General features: G+C 38.7%; 3 protein-coding genes across 8 annotated transcripts in view; 2 read left to right on the top strand and 1 right to left on the bottom strand.

Annotated features, from left to right (window-relative positions):
• dnah3 (dynein axonemal heavy chain 3) overlaps positions 1 to 6696 on the top strand; it is a 50192-nt gene extending 43496 nt beyond the window's left edge. For both annotated transcript variants that reach the window (XM_082183394.1, XM_082183395.1), the window contains 6 exons: positions 19 to 176; positions 1606 to 1773; positions 1862 to 2004; positions 2191 to 2395; positions 5123 to 5260; positions 5825 to 6696. In XM_082183394.1, coding sequence (XP_082039520.1) covers positions 19 to 176; positions 1606 to 1773; positions 1862 to 2004; positions 2191 to 2395; positions 5123 to 5260; positions 5825 to 6178 — 1166 coding nt within the window. In that variant the 3' untranslated portion in view covers positions 6179 to 6696. The remainder of the gene's footprint in view (positions 1 to 18; positions 177 to 1605; positions 1774 to 1861; positions 2005 to 2190; positions 2396 to 5122; positions 5261 to 5824) is intronic.
• Positions 6697 to 7240: 544 nt separating this feature from the next.
• Positions 7241 to 10282, bottom strand: lyrm1 (LYR motif containing 1). 2 transcript variants are annotated; one of them, XM_082183512.1, is made up of 5 exons: positions 10193 to 10282; positions 9199 to 9369; positions 9055 to 9115; positions 8903 to 8934; positions 7241 to 7653 (listed from the first exon to the last, which is right to left on the bottom strand). In XM_082183512.1, the coding sequence occupies exons 2-5, from the start codon at positions 9364 to 9366 to the stop codon at positions 7540 to 7542; spliced, it is 375 nt and encodes a 124-aa protein (XP_082039638.1). In that variant the 5' UTR covers positions 9367 to 9369; positions 10193 to 10282; the 3' UTR covers positions 7241 to 7539. The 2 variants fall into 2 exon arrangements, with proteins under 2 accessions (XP_082039638.1, XP_082039639.1); XM_082183513.1 differs by having other exon boundaries at positions 10109 to 10248.
• A 111-nt stretch (positions 10283 to 10393) lies between these two features.
• Positions 10394 to 20103, top strand: dcun1d3 (defective in cullin neddylation 1 domain containing 3). 4 transcript variants are annotated; one of them, XM_082183496.1, is made up of 7 exons: positions 10394 to 10812; positions 12314 to 12385; positions 14788 to 15320; positions 17501 to 18869; positions 19016 to 19304; positions 19406 to 19560; positions 19612 to 20103. In XM_082183496.1, the coding sequence occupies exons 3-4, from the start codon at positions 14899 to 14901 to the stop codon at positions 17991 to 17993; spliced, it is 915 nt and encodes a 304-aa protein (XP_082039622.1). In that variant the 5' UTR covers positions 10394 to 10812; positions 12314 to 12385; positions 14788 to 14898; the 3' UTR covers positions 17994 to 18869; positions 19016 to 19304; positions 19406 to 19560; positions 19612 to 20103. The 4 variants fall into 4 exon arrangements, with proteins under 4 accessions (XP_082039622.1, XP_082039621.1, XP_082039620.1 ...); XM_082183495.1 differs by having other exon boundaries at positions 17501 to 18757; positions 19182 to 19304; positions 19406 to 20103; XM_082183494.1 differs by having other exon boundaries at positions 17501 to 18765; positions 18897 to 19304; positions 19406 to 20103.
• Positions 20104 to 20932: the final 829 nt, after the last annotated feature.

The raw sequence follows: 20932 nt of genomic DNA, 5'->3' as shown, positions 1-20932 counted from the left end.
TGCTCGTGTCCTCTGCAGGAGAGTGTAATTATGGTGGGAGGGTGACTGACGATAAAGACCGGAGACTGCTGATGTCCCTCCTCTCCATCTTCTACAGCTGGGAGCTCATTAAACAGGACAAGTATCGTGTGTGTGAGGGAGATCTGTACTATGTGCCGTCACACGCTCCCTACCAGGTACACACTCACACTGTGCACCTTCATTAAATCAAGTCAAGTCACATGTATTTATATTGCGTTTTATACAATACTGGTTGTTTCAAAGCTGCTTTACAGTGATAAACAAATAATAGGGACTTTTGGACCAGAAGAGCCTGTTCATAGTTCCTAGAACTATTGGTGAACGTACACAGATTTTGGCGTGTTCGCACCGCAGGAACTAGTAATGATTTTAGTTCTAGGAACTCCTTTTGGAGGAACTAATTTAGCTCCTACTTCAGAGTCGGTCTAAACCAGCGCTATAGGAACTATCCCTGACGTTAGTGTTCGCTGATTGGCCGAACGCACGCGAAACACCAGCACCCGCCATTTAAAAAAATAAATATATATTATAGCCTATATATTAACTCCAGAGACTAACTCTACGAACATGGAAAACTCATAGATGGGCCTGTTAACCTTTACTCTAAGGAGAAAATCAAACGCAACTTTGAGGGGACCAAAAGAAACATGATTATGTATTTCTGCTCAGCTAGCACAACAACAGGCGAGGCTTACGTCACTTCAGAGTTCCTGCTGGCGGTGCGAATGCAACCAGGAAAATGTTCCTAAGGGAACCATTAGTTCTCAGGGAGCCACCCTGGTGGCTAGTTCCTAGTTCCTAGAACTACCCGGTGCGAAAGCCCCTAATGATCAATGATGCAAACATAATTCAATTCTGCTGTGAAGAAGCTTTAAAAAGACAGTGTCATTGTTCAGCTGAAGTCAGTTCATTATGCAAAAGAAACATAAACACACCATTCTGATGCTTAATGGAATAATAGTTCACCCAGAAATGAAGTCATGTGATGCATTGCGTACAAGTCAAAACATTAAAATGTTCTGAATTATGATCATTTATGAGACATGCCAGGACCATGATGCATATTTAGGTGTCATGTTTGTGGCAGTTAATTATTATAGTTAATTAAAACCAGCATCGTTATAAAATAATTAAAATATCTGAAGATTATATATTTTTTTTAAACTTATTTTATTTCAGATATTATTCAGTTACTTGGCATTTCTCATTTTTAAGTTTAAGTTAAACATAAATAAAAATAAAGATTCAATAACTTTATTAATGTAGACATATTACTAAAACTACAACAAAGAAAAAACTAATTAAAATGGCAAAAACAACAAATTACTAAAACTGTAAATAAAAATTTAAATAAAAACAGAAAATCGAATACATTTAATGATAAACTTTATTAATAAAATTGTATTAACAAAACTTTATAGACTACAACTAAACTAAACTAAAACTAAGTAAAATTTGAAATGAAAAAGGAACATTTAAAAATGAATTAAAAATATTAAGTATAATTGTATATTACGCATACTAAAATAGCAGTGGCTTGTGGGGATTTGAGAGCTACAGAAGATGAATCTCTTTTATATGTAGAGTTATGTGGACTACATCCGCAACCTGCCCATCAGTGCTGAACCCGAGGTCTTCGGCCTCCACAGCAATGCTAATATCACCAAGGATAACCAGGAGACCAATCAGCTGTTAGACGGGGTGCTGCTGACGCTACCGAGACAAACTAGCAGCGGAGCCAAATCTCCACAGGTGGGAGGAGGCGGATCGTTAATGAAAAATGATTGACAGTTTTGTGTACCTGTTCTTCCTGTCAGTGCGTTTGTCTGTGTCCACACAGGAAGTGGTAGACGAGCTGGCCGAGGGAATGCTGGCCAAGCTTCCCAGTGATTTTGACATTGAGATGGTGACCAATAAATACCCTCTCCTGTATGAGGAGTCGATGAACACCGTCTTACGCCAGGAACTCATTCGCTTCAACAGGTACCAGACATATTCGTCACCCACATTACATACATCATAACATTCCTGCTGTAGAGCTAGCAATGCCAAGGTTGTGGCGGGTTTGATTCCCAGGTAATGCATGAACTTATCAAATGTATTCCATGAATGCAATATAAGTTGCTTTGGATGTAAGCATCTGCCAAATGCATTCATGTAAATGTATAGGCTGTCAAAGGTGGTGCGCAGCAGCCTGCTGAACACCCAGAAGGCACTTCGGGGGCAGGTTGTGATGTCAGCCGAGCTGGAGAACGTCTTCAACAGTCTTCTCGTTGGGAAAGTGCCGGCCACATGGGCCGCTAAGTCCTACCCTTCCCTTAAACCTCTGGGAAGCTACATGTCCGACTTCCTCGCCAGGCTGCAGTTTCTACAGGTGAGCAACGGCTAAAGACAAACACACACAACAGGACACAAGCTCATGTTCCTTTAATGATGTGAATTGTTTCCAACTGGTGAACCTGCACTGAAAATATGTGGTGTACAAACAATCTTCACTCAGAAATTGCTAGTAAATTTCACAAATAACTATAGAACAACTGAAATAGTATTTTCTTGTAAAATATACTCCAATAATCCTTGTTTTATGTGCAGTTTAGATTTTTTATTATCATATAGTGTAGTAGGGGTGTAACGGTTCACAAAATTCACGGTTCGGTTCAATACGATACACTTGTGTCACGGTTCGGGACGTTTTCGATACAGCAAAAAGAAAGAAATGCCAGAGAATTTTTTTATTTTTATTAAAGGTATAGCGGAGGATGTTTTACTTCCTGGTGGGTAACCTATACTATTGGTCCTCCTAATTGTCAATCATTCTGGTGAATCAATCAAACTTTTCAAAAAGTGGAGAGGGCGGGTCTTATCTAAAATTTGGAAAGATCCTCCGCTATACCTTTAAGTTTTTTTAATTAAAACTAACATCATAAAGTATGATTTTTAATTTTTTTATTATTTTGTTTTACTTTAAGCAATGATGGAGCTATAATAGACTCTTTTTAGGAGCATATCAAACAAAACAGCTCCTTGGAAAAAATGAAATGTAGCCTAATATTGTAGTAGTTATAAACAAAGGTCTATTTTAGTTCAGATTAACATTTGAGGGCAGCAATTGTATTCATAATGTCAAAATAAAACCGACGTAATGTTACTTGAAAGCATTATAGCCTACTATTCCTGCCAAACGTCCATGGTTGCAGTTAGTGTTACTACAGTAAATCCATACCACCCGCGACCCGCCTACATTTGAAATAACGAAATTTTGGTCGGCAGGAAAAATGGTCCAACGAACCGAACCGTTCGGTTTGAAAATGCGAACCGAACACCGAACCGAAAGCCTCGTACCGGTTCAATACGAATACGTGTATCGTTACACTCCTATACGCTGATTTCACGCAGCCGTTATTTTGAAATCGAAAGCGAGGCTCCGGTGGGAAGAAAACCGGAAGTGTCGCCTTTAATCACAGGAGAGTCGTGAATGTGATAGCGTATTGTTGTGTTTAATGATGTTGTGTCAATTCTAAAAATGTACAAACATTTCTTTCATACTTTAGACTATATACAGTGAAATTCATTTATAAATAAAATAATTTTTTTATATATAATTCAGAATGTAAAAAACGAAGCAGGAATGAACTATATACATATCCTATATTGGATATTAACATCCAATAGTGTAAATCGCGGCAGCAGCTTCAGGTTGGTAATCCAAGGCATTGTTGTTTATCTTTACTTCCGGGGTTCTTCCCACCGGAGCCTCACTTTCGATTTCAAAATGGCGGCTGCGTGAAATCAGTGTATAGTGTAGTCATCAATGCTATTTCAGTAACAATGAGATACAGTTCTATTATAGTTGTAATTGATATTTTGAGATGGTTTTATTGTTATATTTGTCTGTTTTCAATTTGATTTAAACAAATTTTAGTTGTTTTGTTTTGAAAAAAATATTGATATTTTACTTCAGAATGTTTATTTTATTTCAAGCAATGAAAATGTTTTTTTTATGGTTTTAGTTAACTATATTAACCTTGCCTAGTCTGCAATTAATACAAGGAATAATGTTATTATTGACATGACAGAAATCTTTCCCCGCCATTGACGGAATTTTGCAGTGTTTTTTCACACGGCTGGCGTATTTTTTCAATGGGAGCACCTTGTTTTTAAAACGCCATGAGTGTAACGAGGCGCTGTGCACTCAACGTTTTTTACAAGTCGCCGAGAGTTGAAGAATGTTCAACTTTGGGTAAAACGCAGCGCTCATCACTGTCACTTTTTACCCAACCATCCAATCACAGTGGAGGAGGGGCGGGACTAAAACTACACCGACCAACCGCCACATTCTGCTTGTACAATGTCAACAGATGACGACAACAAGCATAATAACGGGAAAAAATCATTTAAAACAAGAGCCAGAGAAAATACATTACATTGTATCGACATTTTAATATAGAATCAACACAGAAACAAAATATGTGTGAAAGGAGATACTAGTAACACTTTCGTGGATATTCCATATTATAACAAGCAAAGTGTCTCAACTGAATAAAAACGCAACGCTGCCAAAACGCTCTCAAGCGCCCACAGCTAGGCGTTTTCAGCAGAGCGCCTAGCGTTTTCAGCTAGCTAAAAACGCTTTTGTGGACACACGGCCTAAGGTGTTTTCAGTGTTATGCGGTAGGGGGGTGCTATTGGGCATCTTCTGGAAGAGTAGAGAATCTCCGGATCAAAACACAGGAAAACAAGAAGCAGAAACAAGAGATAGAAGTATTGCTTATGCACATTGTAGCCTTAGGGAAAAAAACATGATTTTCTCTGGTTTTTGCTAAAATTTTTTGCTTTTTTTATGAAACTTACTTTAAAGTGTTGATAAAAAAAGAATGCATGAAGCTATAATAAAACGTTTAGGGTTTTTTTTCAAGCAGAGGCTCTGTTCTTGTAGTGTGTAGTGTGCACTAGGTGTAATAAGGACACTAGGTCAGCCAATGTGTGCTCTAAGATTATTGAAACCAGTTGTGCACTACTCACCAATCAGTTTCTAATTGTTCGACCATCTTTGTGTGTGTGTGTGTGTGTGTGTGTGTGTGTGTGTGTGTGTGTGCTTTAGGACTGGATTGATAACGGCCCTCCGTCTGTGTTCTGGGTATCTGCGTTCTATTTCACTCAGTCGTTCCTCACTGGCGTGTCTCAGAATTTCGCTCGCAAGTACACCATCCCCATCGACTACATCGGCTTCGAGTATGAGGTTTGTGTGCCAATGAGAGAGTGAACTGAGAGCGTATGAGAAAGAGGGTGATCTGTGCTTTATAAATTAATGTTTCTTAAACACTGACATTCTAAACTCAAAGAAAAAGTGTTTTTGGTATATTCAGCTGCAAACAATGTTATTACAATTTAAAATGACTCATTTCTATGTGAATATATTGTAAAATGTCATTTATTCCTGTGATCAAAGCTGAATTTTCAGCATCATTACTCCAGTCTTCAGTGTCACATGATCCTTCAGAAATCTCTCTAATATGATGATTTGCTGCTCAAGAAACATTTCTGATTATTATCAATGTTGAAAACAGTTCTGCTGCTTCATTTTTTATTTTATTTTAAAACTAGGATACATTTATACTTTGAAAGAACAGCATTTATTTGAAATAGGAATCTTTTGCAACACTGCAAATATCTTTAATGTAAATTTTGATCAATTTAATGAGTCCTTGCTAATTGAAAGTATACATTTATATTGAAAAAATTAAATAAAATGACCCCTAACTTATGAACAGTTGTGTATAACATAATGTTGCATCTCTTTTAGGTCTGTAAGCAGGAAACTCACATGGAGGGGAAGCCGGAGGATGGGGCGTACGTCCGTGGGCTTTTCCTCGAGGGAGCGCGCTGGGATCGGGAGCACATGGTTATCGGTGAGTCTGTTCCTAAAGTTCTCTTCGACCCGCTGCCCATAATCTGGCTGAAGCCTGGAGAGAGCGCAACTTTCCTGCACGAGAGCGTTTACATCTGTCCCGTGTACAAGACCAGCGCCAGGCGCGGGACTCTTTCCACCACTGGTCACTCCACCAACTACGTTCTGTCCATCGAGCTGCCCTCGGACCAGCCGCAGAAACACTGGGTCAACCGCGGCGTCGCCTGCCTGTGCCAACTCGACAACTGAGCGCACACACTACAGATGTTCAGTGTGTTTACATTTCAACATGCCAAACATATGAAAAACCAAAAAATATTAAATTAAATACAGCACTAATTAGCATATTGTGGTTCCTTTTAATATAATTGTATGGAATAATAAAACAAAATGGCTTAAAGCAGTATCGTGTAATTCTTTAGACGGGCATGTAATCAAAATGGACAATTGTTTTTTTTGCAGTATTTATTATAAATTATTTATCTGTGCACATTGTATCTGTGCCTTGTAATCCTTAGGCCGGCTACACACTGGCTGCGTGGCGTTTGCACACCAGAAGCGTGTCTGACGCGGCGCTGCTGCTGCTAGGTGACATGAGAAGCCTCATTAGTGATATATTCGACATATGGGGAGAGAGTTGTGGAAGGCCTATACTTCATGTTAAACATAAATATATAGCAGCAAAGACAACGTCGGCGGTGTTGACGGCAAAATAGGCTACAGAATATTTCGTTCTGTATTGACCGGTGCAATATTTGAAAATCGATAATTATTTTTTTATTACATTTATGTCAAAACCTAGAGACTTTCAAACATCAAAATATCATTTATTAATATGTATTCGTGTCAAAATGACCTATAAACATATTTTCCTATTCTATTTTGCCTGGAAACGCTTCCAACACGTTTGCGTGTCGCGTGAAAAATAGGCGTCGGTTCTATTTCTAGCATGCTCGCGTTTTCGGCGCGGCTCGTGCAAACTCTAACCTGTTAACATGCGAGCCGAAATAAAAACGGACACGCCACGCAACCAGTGTGTAGCCGGCCTAAGTCAAAATAACTTCCCCTCCCTCTTACAACAGCATCTCTTCTCTGATGACGTGTTTTTTGGCGTGAGGGCGGAGCAACCTGTCACTCACACGAGATCCACCAATAGCAAACCACAACCATCCAATCAATTTCCCACGGACAAAATCAAGCCCCTCCCTACATTTTCTCTTGTTCGAGAAGCCATTTCACTCAGATATACGTCACAATAGGGCAGCTTCCATTTCATGGTGACTTATGTGCTGATTAGATGTGCAGAAACCATTTCTAGTTAAAACTCAAAAGTTTAATGAATGATGAGAAATAAACTAATTGAAACACAGCTAGATACTTAGAATGCAACATTACCTGAGACCTTTATACAATGTAGTATATAACGACAAAATAAATAAACCTTTTAACATGAATCAAAACAGCTCACATTAGTTATTCATCATGCTTTACACTGGCAGTGAGAGGAATTGCCCTGATCTGTTCCATAATGCAGCCTTTTTAAGCTATGAACAACATGAACTGTCAAACTTTATAATGTCCTACACACTTTAAGACATCTGTTAAGTGTGTCAGGTCTCATCCTGAGACTGTAGGTACACGGGTTTGGCTTGTTTCCGCAGTCTCTGCTGACCTCGCAGCTTTCTGCCCTTCTGAGTGGCCAGACCCATCGGTGGAAGATATGTCTGAGAAAAAAGATTTATGGCATATTAGTGTGTAAATCTCACAAAAACTGCCAGGAAACATTTCCAAGTCATATTTCAGAATGTAAAGAAATATGAAGTAATGGCAATATTATTACAATATTCAAATAACAATAAGTAACGTTTAATAAAGAAATTTATGTCACTAACTAACAAATTGGTCATAAATACAGACCTAAATCTTTGTAAAACGGCAAAACATGACCAAGTCATATTTCACCCCAAATGGGTTTTTTGTTGCATTATATTAACAAAAATTTTGGGATATACAGTACAGGCCAAAAGTTTGGAAACATTACTATTTTTAATGTTTTTGAAAGAAGTTTCTTCTGCTCATCAAGCCTGCATTTATTTGATCAAAAATACAGAAAAAAATGTAATATTGTGATATATTATTACAATTTTAAATAATTGGTTTTCAATTTATTATACTTTAAATGATCATTTATTTCTGTGATGCAAAGCTGAATTTTCAGGATCATTACTCCAGTCTATCACATGATCCTTTAGAAATCATTCTAATATTCTGATTCATTATCAAAGTTGGAAACAGTTCTGCTGCTTAATATTTTTTCATAACCTGTGATACTTTTTTAGGATACTTTGATTAATAAAAAGTAAAAATAAAAAAAGAAGCAAATGTTTTAAAAATAGAAATCTTTTGTAACAGCAATAAACACTACTGGTCAGTCATTTGGGGTCAGTAATTTTTTTTCTTTCTTTTTTTGAAATAAATCAATACTTTTATTAAGCAAGGATGTGTTAAATTGATAAAAAGTGATAGTAAAGAAGATTTATATTATTAGAAAATATTTTTTTATTTTGAATAAATGCAGTTCTTTTTAACCTTTTATTCATCAAATATATTAGTCAGCAGAACTGTGTCCAACACTCATAATAAATCAGAATATTAGAATGATTTCTAAAGGATCATGTGATAGACTGGAGTAATGATCCTGAAAATTCAGCTTTGCATCACAGAAATAAATGATAATTTAAAGTATAATAAATTGAAAACCAATTTATCACAATATTACATTTTTTTTTCTGTATTTTTGATCAAATAAATGCAGGCTTGATGAGCAGAAGAAACTTATTTCAAAAACATTAAAAATAGTAATGTGTCCAAACTTTTGGCCTGTACTGTATATAAAGACATTTCCTCATGAGATTCACAAATATAGCAGTATTATTATTATTAGTGCTTATGATCTTATGTGGAGGTACTTACTGGTCTGGGATAGGGGTTCCTATAATGCAGTCCTGCCATGAAAAGCAAAATAAAACTCATTTTAGCAGATCACCTGTTATTTGATAACATCTTAAAAATGACATTAATTATTTCTCAGCTCATTAATGAAGCATTTGATATAATATACAGACCGATCTCTATCCGAGCTTCACACTCTTCAATGCATCTCTGGATTGATTCTGGATCTGTTATCTGTGACAGGGAGAAGACATAAGAACATGTTATGGATATGAGCTGTCTCACAGGTCCTCGGGTGATCTGAGGTCAGTCCACACCTGCTGGTTCTGTCGGAAGAGGGTTCGAGCCTCCTGAGCGATATATTTCCGCTCGGTGTCGGTGTCCTGAGGAAGAGCAGACTGAGCTTTCCAACTGCGTGCCACGCGCAGGATCCTCCTGTAGAGAGACAGCACATGTGGACGAGACATCCGGACCCCTGTCAACATGAACTGACACAACAATACTGTACATGTTAGAAGAACTTGACAAGGCCATTATTTCACCTTAGAAATACATAGAAGTATTTTTTACTTTTACTTGTGGTGTAAGTCCCCACTTTATATATATATATATATATATATATATATATATATATATATATATATATATATATATATATGTGTGTGTGTATATATATATATATAACAATAATGAATATATATATATATATACACAAATAAATTATTAATCAGTGTGTATATACAGTATATTAGTGCTGTCAAATCGATTAAGCGCATCTAACAAGTTTGTTTATATAATGTGTGTGTGTCTTTATGTATATATACAACACACATGTGTATTGTGTATGTACACACACATATACATATATCTACACGCATTATGTAAAAAAGCTTGTAAGATGCGAATCATGCGATTAATCGACTTGATAGCATTAATACACACACACACATCTATATATATATAATTTCTACAATTATGCAGCAGTTATTTTCATATATAATCAGCAGCATATTAATTAGCATAATAAAGCATGATATATGAATATATATATTATTTTAATTAATTAAGCTGCATATTTATGTTGAAATAATCCTTATTATTCAGTATTAAATATAATGCGTACAAAACGTTATAAAAACAGAAATCAGTGCGTGACCTCTGTGTTACTGTTGGGTAAACTGGATGGCTGTCAATAAGAGATTTGCAATATCCTTGATATAACGTTACATTACAATTGTTACAGTTGTTCCGTTGAATGCATTAATAATCTAGCTGCTCATTATCTCTACTTCCTGATGAAATAAACATTACCTATGGGTGATCAGATCAATACAGCTTATGTGAACATCTCCGCACTTCCGCACTCCAGCGTCCACGTGCTTGCGAGTGATGACGTCTTGAACTGCGGGGAGTTTTGTTTCGATCTAGTCCGGGAAGCTCCCGTGTTGCGCATTCGCATTTCTGAGAGATGTTTGCGCCAGTTACGCCTGCGTCGCTTTTACGCATACTCCCTCGAACCCAAACAAAAAGAGAAACTGCGATCAATCAGCGGCCGATCCGCGTTTCTCTGGTTCCGTGCGGCCGTATCGAGTCCCTCAGGATCATCTCCGTCCCCCAAGAAACGGTCCAAAGGAGTGGGAGCCGGTAAAGGAGGTGGTTTTACCGGAGCCGGTACGGATCAGCGCAGGTTCGGTTCGGGTTCAGGAACAGGGACAGGCTCGAGTCTGTAGGAAGTGATGCGGTGGGAAATGTCAACTATGATCATCTAATGACCCAAAGAGCATCCGAAGCACACAAAGAGAAGCCCTTTCTCCTGCTTTTACACAGAGATTCAGAACCGATCCGGTTCGGCTGGAGGGTGGGATTAGCTTTAGCTTTAGCATGACAGCAGGGATGCGCTGATTCTGAGCTATTTCATCATCTTTCCACAGGTAAATCAACACAAAACACCTTCACTTTAGATATCCGCTGTGTTTACGTGCAGAATTTACACATTTTATAGTTTACATGAAGTTTATTGTGTATAAATGATCCACACTTATCTGAAGCTAACCAGCTAAGCTGCTAACATGAGATCAGCTCTTTAAAAGACTTTAACTGTCATATCGAGTGTTTCATTCCTCACAAACAGTCGTATATTAATATATCAGAACTATTAGTATAATTGTAGAGATTGTTTAGGGAGGATATAGAGTGTATTTGCTGTACATATGGACAGTTAATCATAATTTTAAAGGGAAAGTTTCTCATTTATACTGATAGAGACTCTTGGCTGTGGCTGAAATCTAGTGAGCGACTTTGCTAAACAGCATTATTGGGATCAAATTTCGCTTATGATGACTTAAATATATTAAATAGATGACCCACAAATATTTTAAATGCTCAAAATGCTGCCTATGTAGACAGCATCTGTGTAAGCATCTGTCTATATAATATATAACAGAGATTTTGTTAGAGGAAGAGACATTTAACATCATACAATTGACATGGATTTACATTAAACCCGAATTATCTTCACCTAACAAACAAGTACCATGGTGCTACTATGTTTTACTGTGGTTTAACCATGATATTCTTTGAAGTATCCAACGTTACCAGAAAAAATGATAGGCTAAATAACTAAAACGAGATTTAAATGAATAACAATATATTAAAATGTGTAGAAAACAACATAATATAGCTTAATAGAAACTAGACATTTTCCAAATAATATTTTAGACATATTTATAATTTTTATTATTTACAGTCAAAATTGTGTCTTTACTCAATAAACTATATAGATTGCTTTTAAATGTTAGTGTGGGGGTGTCTGTGGCGTCTAAAAGATTGAAAACCCCTGCCTTAGTATACCTGTGCTATTAGTGTTGTTCCATGGTATTCCTTTGAGTAATTTGGAGCGGCATGTAAATACTTTGGTAAATTAATATGCTAGTCATACAGTCGCATGATATGTCTTAAAGCACGTCAGTCAATATCCAATTACCATGTTATTTACATTCACCATCCAATAAATCCTGTTATACTAGTAAATGCATCACGTAATGGAAGTAAATTGGGTTGTGAATGCTGTTTCTTGCTGATTATTAACCTGCAAATTAGTTCATGACCTATGACCTTTTTCCCCCAAATGCTGCCCACATCCCCATCAGGTGTAGGTTGCTATGACGACGACCCCTTTCAGGTTGTATGTCATTTAATCGTGGCACTGATCACGTCAGCAATCCAACACCTCTAATGTAACCCAGCTCCGATTTAGCCTGTTTTATTTAGGTTAGCTCATGGGTATTGTGTTGTGGGTTAGTCAGTTAGTTAGTTAGAGCATGAGGATCAGGTGTGTGAAAGTGTCTCGGAGGACTGAGGTGTGTTGTGTCTCTGGTTTTAGATGGTGTGTTTCTGATCGCTCTGGAACTTTTGCTTTGCTCTTTGGCTCAGGCTAGCGGATGTTCCGGCCGTCTCCATGGAGTTTCCTCAGATGACACGTCGGTTCACTGCTCGGGGATTTGGGTGAGTGTGTCCCGTACCACTGCACAACACGCGTGTTCCTGATCCATGGTGATGTAGTCGCTCTGAGCCTGCTCTGATAGCCACAAACACAAGCAGCCTCATCCCAGAGTCCTCAGCGTTCAGTATAAAGCAGGTCGTGTTGCTCCTGGATGCTGATTGGTCGATACAGTGTTTATCATCGCACCGCATCCGTAGAGGCCAGCTGCTAACGTACATGTCACTGTAGACCTACAAGCGGAAGGATGATACTAGATTGAAATATTTAAAAATATTTGTATTATATAATAACCACTCAAGGTCCAAATTACTCAAGGCCGCGGCATGTCAAGTATATCAATGTCCTTTATCTGTGAAATAAATCCTTTGTAAAATAAAAATAAAAATATAACTATAGTAACAAGTAAAATAAATACAAATATTCTACTTAATAAATTTGCAAATATTGTCTCATTCATATATATATACTTATAATACTGATTTTATATTTGGTTTATTATATTTATATATTTTGTATATATTACCAAAGGTAAAATGCATTATAATATTTGCAGATTCCTTGTTTTAATGCATTATACTTTCTAAAGATGTAACAATGAATAGATACGTTTTATTATATATTATAACTGTGCATTAGAGGTGCATTACAAGTAAAGTGTTGCCATAATATATATATATATATATGGTTGATTTGAAGTAAATATTCTACTTTATAATTTTGCAAATATTCTCTCTTAAAATTATTAATATTAAATAAATATTCTACTATATATATATATATATATATATATATATATGCACACAATATATTGTTAGAGCTGAAGGACGTTGTTTGGCAAAGGTTATAAATCGACAAAATAAAATGAGGCCCTTAAATATTGTTTTCCTCTCATGGCTAATTATGGTACTTATTCATATTTGACACATTTTATAGTTTATTGTTCATTTTAAATTAGTTAGAATTTCAAAAGCATAACAGAATTGTCCCCATAAGCAAACTGTGTCTCACTGCATGAGAAACATGAATCAGAAGAGAGACATCCTGCGTTTTATGTAATATTGAACACATAAACAAAGAAGCCCACATTTGAATTATTATTTTTTTTATGAACACACATTGTTCTCATTCCTCAAAGTCACTGTAGAGCTCTTGCAAACAGCACAAACGGTTATTCTAAGAACTTCAGATCGGATCCCTCGACGTTCAGCCTTCGCTCGTCCCGGCCTAGTGACACAGTTTTTAGGTACGTTTGTTAATGTCATAGTGGAAGAGTTTAGGATCCGTCTCTGTGGCCAATCAGAATGCAGGATGAGCGCCAGATTCGCTGAATTAAAGCTCTCTGCGTTCTGTCACACACATGATTACTACTTCAACATCCACAGTGAATGGATCTCACCACACTGGTTCATGTCCTGCCCAAACTCTGAATCACTGGCAGGGCGCAATTTAACACACACAGTTTAACCGGCTTCCTTTGTTCAGAGGAAGTGAGAAATCTGCGCACATGATGATTCAATATATTGTTCTTCAGGTTTTCCTTTTAATTCTAAAGAAAATTCACAAGTTAAGAAATCAGTCGAGGGAGTGTTGACCACAGTGAGATGAGTGGAAGGAAGTGAAGCTCAGGTTCATCTAGGGAACTTTGTATTTGTGGACTTGGAAAGAGGAACAGTGTACGTGCGATACGGATTGGTCTGATAGCCATTGTTCTTTGGGAAGTGGGACGAAAAGGCTTGTGAGAATCTTTGACATTTACCCCTCAGAAAGACCAGCTGGATTTTAATATTACATTAATGTGAGCATGAAATCATAATGGTCTCTATACTTAATATTTCAGTGATGCTTTATGTTTATGTTTTTATTTGTTAAGGAACAATGCACATTAACTGACATGAGCGCTTGTGTGTATCCATCATGTTAATGTAACATCTGCAGGCCCTGCCAGGTTGATGATGGTAAGAAGTATAAGAGAAGAACAAAAATGAATACACATACCTACAATTAGTAAAGCAATGGTATGAACATATGGAACATTAAACACGAAAGTAAAGGACATTTTAGTAAACATAAACGGAAGAATATTACAGGCTCAAAAATGCAAACAAAATTACTTCAAACACTTAAGTTTAGTGTCCGGTTCTCACTGTTAACTAGCTGCTTATTAGCATGCATATTACTAGAATATTGGCTGTTTATTAGCACATATTAATGCCTTTATTCTGCATGATCATATTCTATATCCCTTAATCACCCAATACCCAAACTTAACAACTCCCTTACTAACTATTAATAAGTTAAGAGTGAGAATTGGACCCTAATCTAAAGTGTGACCCTCAATGTTTGAGTGATGCTTTACCGTGACTGGTCTGATTCCCCGTGATGAGTGTTGGATCTGAATCTTCAGGGCATGGTGACTGCTGTCCGTCAGCCAGTGGGCGTCTAGCAGGGGTCGCCTGGACCTGAAGGAAGACCTCCGAAACAGGACGAGGGAGACCAACACGAGAACGAGAGCGACATGGGTCAGTGTGTGACTAAATGCAAAAACCCCACGTCCTCTCTGGGCAGTAAAAGCGATGCTGGGAAATCTCACGGGAAGAAGGGCGGCACTGGCGGCGCGCACAAGGAGGACGTGGCCAAGTCTTCCGTCGACGTTATTTTCAACGGCACCAAAGTGTCCGAGGTCACCGTGGAGGGCGGCGTGGCTCCCACCCTCTCGGCGCTGGACGTGCGGCGGGATCAGTCCGCGCAGGACGGGGACGGAGTGTCGCTCGCTCGGATACACGACATGTTCTTGTGTTATAAAGACGAGCATGAGGATGCCATCCTGGAGGAGGGGATGGAGCGCTTCTGCAACGATCTGTGCGTCGATCCGGCCGAGTTCAAAGTGCTGGTGCTGGCGTGGAAGTTCCAGGCTGCTACCATGTGCAAGTTTACAAGGTGAGTTAGATGTGTGGAGGAGTTTTAACAACACACAGACGAGGCTGAGAGACACTACCGGGAAGTTTGGGGTCAGTAAGATCTTTTTAATGGCTTCTGCTCACCAAGGCTGCATTTATCTCATCAAAAATACAGTAAAAACAGTAATATTGTGGAATATTATTATCATTTAAAATAAGCGTTTTCTTTTGTAATGTATTTTAAACTGTAATTTATATCCTGTGATCAAAGCTGAATTTTCAGCATCATTACTCCAGTCGTCAGTGTCACATGATTTGATGCTCAAGAAACATTTCTGATTATTATCAATGTTGAAAGCAGTTGTTCTGCTTTATATTTAAGTGGAAACTGATATTTCTTTGTAACATTATAAATGTCTCCCAAACTTTGAGAATGCAGTTTGATCCCAGAATGCACTGCTTCACAAGAAAATCCATCCAAAATGGCAAGTGAAGCACATTTGTTTTTGTGTGTGTGTGTTATGCTAATGTGTGAATCATTCAGTCTTCATGCTGTGTAATTGATTACTGTACACCAAAATGCAATGCACACAGACTGACCTTCTATTTAATGTGCAACAAAAGACATAAATCATCATTTGTAACCGTTCTTTCATTGTTTAACAGTCACAATGTAATTATTGTAATTATTTAAGTCATGATGACTGGATGCTACTTGCCGAATTACACATTTGTAAGATACGGTCGAAGCAGAATGATAGGATTGCATTCTGAACAGCCACAGAGTTCTACAGCACAGCATTGTGGGTATTATAAGGGTAAGAGGCAAAAATGTGAATTTCAGTTGAAGAAAACAAAGCAATAAAAAGAGATGTTTTCACAGTTTTATTGTTGAATAGCAGTGGTGTCTGCGGGCACAGACGTTACACCGGGGTGAGAGATCATTAGTCACTGCAGTTCCTTCACACACACACACACACACACACACTTGCAAAGATTGCTTCATCTCGTCGAAGTGTTGCAATGACACCATGTGCAGCCGTGAGTCTTTTGCCCATATTTCAGTTGGCATGAAATCAAATTTCACCCCGTCTGTTTTGTAAATGCACGTTATAGATCTTATTGTGAACAATTCATCCATGCATCTTTAATTTTCTTAAAATTTTTGACCTCATAATCTTCAATCTGCTTACATATGCCAAACTTCTCCGAATATTTTGTCCGTTTAAACACCGCCTTGTTCTTACAACAGACTGTATGCTTTCATCCAGATCTAACTCTCGCACAGAATCGAGTCTGTGAGGCGTCCTCCTACGGGTTTTCTTTTTTATTATCTATTTCACTCGCATATACGTCACAATACAGAAGAAAACATCTCTCGCTTTTTCCTTTTGTGGGTCAAAAGTCAACTAATGCTTCTTCCACTATGGTTTATAAAATAAATGTCTTAAATAATAGTATAATTAATTCTTAAAAAGAGTTATATATACCATTCTAACGTTTGAGGCCCCTTAGAAAAAAGTGACAGTAAAGATATTTAGGTTTCTATTTCAAAGAAATGCTGTTCTTTCTATTCCTCAAAGAATCCTGAAATAAATGTCACGATTTCCACAAAAACATGAACTGGTTTAAACATTGATAATCATCAGAAATATTTCTTGAGCAGCAAATCATCATATCAGAATGATTTGTGAAGGATCATGTGACACTGAAGACTGGAGTAATGATGCTGAAAATTCATCACAGGAATAATATAATATTTCACAATATTACTGTATTTTTGCTCAAATAAATGCAGCCTTGGTGTTCCCAAACTTTTAAACGGTTTAAACAATGATTATTAATAATCATCTGATGTTTCTGGACATGCAGTTCATACTGAAAAAATGTAATGTATAATTAAAAACTACACCTATAGTAGTTCTATGAGTCAGGGTTGTGCTAGTTTACTAAGACCATTAAAAATAGATTTCAGATAGTTGCCAAGGCATAATTTGTCATTTTTATTTAGTTTAACGTGATGTACTAAAATAATAACAACAAAAACTGATTAAAAAAACAAGACAAAAAAGGAAAATACAAAAAATGTACAAAATTATCTATGATACGAACATAAATCCTCTTACCTAAATTCAAATAACTTTTTTGCATCCTTGCTTCAAGAATCATTCTCAGTTGCAATGTCAAATCCCTGTGTGTGTGTGTGTGTGTGTGTCTCAGGAGGGAGTTTGTGGACGGCTGTAAGGCGATCCAGGCCGACAGTATCCCGGGAATCTGCTCTCGGTTCCCCGTGCTGCTAGAGGAGTCTCGAGGAGAGGAGAGTTTCAAAGATCTCTACCGGTTCACCTTCCAGTTCGGGCTGGACGCGGAGCAGGGCCAGCGCTCCCTCCAGCGCTCCATCGCCATCGCCCTGTGGCGGCTCGTCTTCACGCTGGACTCGCCCCCGGTGCTGGAGCGCTGGCTCGACTTCCTCTCGGACAACCCGTGCGCCGTGCGCGGCATATCCCGCGACACCTGGAACATGTTTCTGAACTTCACGCAGAGCATCGGGCAGGACCTCAGCAACTACAGCGAGGACGAGGCCTGGCCCAGCCTCTTCGACTCGTTCGTGGAGTGGGAGACGGAGCGACGGCGGAGAGAACGAGCGCACGAGGGGTCTGAGACCGATCCCCCTGTGGACTGTGAGGCCTCGTCCATGTGGCCGGGACCTTGAGGAACCATGTGTTTTGGGATGGTGGTGAATTCTGGACGATGACGTGTGTGTGTGTGTGTGTGTGGAGGTGTTTCTGAGCCCGTCACTCTCCATCCGGATTCTAGATATTGTTATGGAATTTTTGGTCTTATTGCATTGGGCATCCCAGTGCGCTCTCTTGACTTTTGTTTTAATGAAAGGGCTCCAAACGAATTGTTTTTTTAAGCACTTTTATTTAAGTTATTGCTGTTGTCCATTTAATTTGTTTTAAAATTCACATTTCATCCAGAGCGGTTTCTTCTCGCTAATATTTTGGGATTCACCTACACGCCAAAGAAAAGGGAATTCTGTCAGCTGCCTACCGAGTTTGATTATACACACGCACACACACACACACACACATACACACACACATTCTCACTCACACACACACACATTCACACTCACACATACAATCACACACACATTCACATTCACGCTCAAACGTACACACACACACACACACGTACACACACATATTTATGCACTAAAGAAACCCACACATGCATATGGCAGGATAACTGCTGTTTTGAACGGTTATATTTTGGCTTCTGTTGGCTGAGGAGTGTGTGTGGTGTTGGCTGAGGAGTGTGTGTGGTGTTGGCTGAGGAGTGTGTGTGGTGTTGTGTTGGCTGAGGAGTGTGTGTGGTGTTGTGTTGGCTGAGGAGTGTGTGTGTGTGTGTGTGTGTGTGTGTGTTGTGTCGGCTGAGGAGTGTGTGTGGTGTTGTGTCGGCTGAGGAGTGTGTGTGGTGTTGTGTTGGCTGAGGAGTGTGTGTGGTGTTGTGTTGGCTGAGGAGTGTGTGTGGTGTTGTGTTGGCTGAGGAGTGTGTGTGGTGTTGTGTTGGCTGAGGAGTGTGTGTGTGTGGTGTTGTGTTGGCTGAGGAGTGTGTGTGTGTGTGTGTGGTGTCGGCTGAGGAGTGTGTGTGTGTGTGGTGTCGGCTGAGGAGTGTGTGCGGTGTCGGCTGAGGAGTGTGAGCGGTGTTGTGTCGGCTGAGGAGTGTGAGCGGTGTTGTGTCGGCTGAGGAGTGTGTGTGGTGTTGTGTTGGCTGAGGAGTGTGTGTGGTGTTGTGTTGGCTGAGGAGTGTGTGTGGTGTTGTGTTGGCTGAGGAGTGTGTGTGGTGTTGTGTTGGCTGAGGAGTGTGTGTGTGTGTGTGTGTTGTGTCGGCTGAGGAGTGTGTGTGGTGTTGTGTCGGCTGAGGAGTGTGTGTGGTGTTGTGTTGGCTGAGGAGTGTGTGTGGTGTTGTGTTGGCTGAGGAGTGTGTGTGGTGTTGTGTCGGCTGAGGAGTGTGTGTGGTGTTGTGTTGGCTGAGGAGTGTGTGTGGTGTTGTGTTGGCTGAGGAGTGTGTGTGGTGTTGTGTTGGCTGAGGAGTGTGTGTGGTGTTGTGTTGGCTGAGGAGTGTGTGTGTGTGTGTGTGTTGTGTCGGCTGAGGAGTGTGTGTGGTGTTGTGTCGGCTGAGGAGTGTGTGTGGTGTTGTGTTGGCTGAGGAGTGTGTGTGGTGTTGTGTTGGCTGAGGAGTGTGTGTGGTGTTGTGTCGGCTGAGGAGTGTGTGTGGTGTTGTGTAGGCTGAGGAGTGTGTGTGGTGTTGTGTAGGCTGAGGAGTGTGTGTGGTGTCGGCTGAGGAGTGTGTGTGGTGTTGTGTCGGCTGAGGAGTGTGTGCGGTGTTGTGTCGGCTGAGGAGTGTGTGTGTGTGTGTGTGTGTGTGTGTGTTAACACCAGACTGCAGTGATTGATGTTCTGAAGCCCTCGACCTCATTCCTCATGTGCTTCCCTGCTCTTATTTTCTTCTTATCATTCGATCCCTTCTGATGCATTCATTCATTCTGCTATTCACTCATGTATTCTCAACAACGGTCAGGTGTGTGTGTGTGTGTGTGTGTGTGTGTGTGTGTGTGTGTGTGTGTGTGTGCGCGCGCATGCGTGGGGAAATACAGATTAATTTGCAGTTGGATGTCTGCTGTGAGCTTTTTCTTTTCTTTTACAGTTTACATTCTTTTATTTTTTTTTTAATTCAAAGTTATTTTATTTCATCTTTTGTGTCTGGTTTTATATAAATGATACAGTTTATAATGAATAAAAATGTGTTGAACATTGGATTTTAGTGTGTCTCTTTATGTTCACTTTTTGATCTCTGACATTTAGTTACCATAACAAAGCATTCATTTTTTTCTTAAAATCAGACTTTATTATTAGTTCTATGCAGTGCATTATCATGCATTGGGTAAAATGTTCAACTAAATTCTGACGTTGGAAATACTATTATTTTTCTTTTATATCAGTTAAAAATGTAAAATTTGGATGGATTTTACAGATATTCACTCCTTTAGTTTGAATGGATGTCAACATTTAACGGAAATCTGGCAGTTTATTAAGAAATATTACAGGTGTTTCTTCATTTTACTTTCCACTAATCAAACATGTTATTTCAGGAATATTATTTTATTTGGTAATCAGTTTTTTTATTGTGTCCTTGATATTTCCATCCTGTTAGTCTTTTGTAAAACCTATTTAAAGAACAAAAGGAAGTGACATCACTTTGGAGGGAAAACAACAAACACAATTATCAATGGATTCTGTGGTATTATCAACATTTCAAAGATGGTTAAATGTTATTAAATTCAAGTTGACACCATCGTTCTTCCCTGAACAAAGGCAAACTTTAGCTCTTTATTTGCGTTCTATGAAGCTCCATCCTTTCAACTTTCTTGCAATCGACTTGTTTGGTTGATTAGTCTGTGAGGCTGATCAGAGAATATTTCTGAACGTCTTTTATTCTGTTTTGAAGAAAACACAAGCGTTTTCTTCTTATAAAAATTGCAGTGTTCATAATGTGATGCATGACAGAAATTGTCTATTTTAACTACAAATATGCAACAACAGACAAATACTTAATACTGGTATGATAACAATTAATAGAGACATT

Source organism: Leuciscus leuciscus, assembly GCF_965113295.1.
Source record: "Leuciscus leuciscus genome assembly, chromosome: 11".
Taxonomy (NCBI): Eukaryota; Metazoa; Chordata; class Actinopteri; order Cypriniformes; family Leuciscidae; genus Leuciscus; species Leuciscus leuciscus.
The sequence above is the reverse complement of the archived record's forward strand: the minus strand, read 5'-3'. Positions and strand labels throughout refer to the sequence as shown.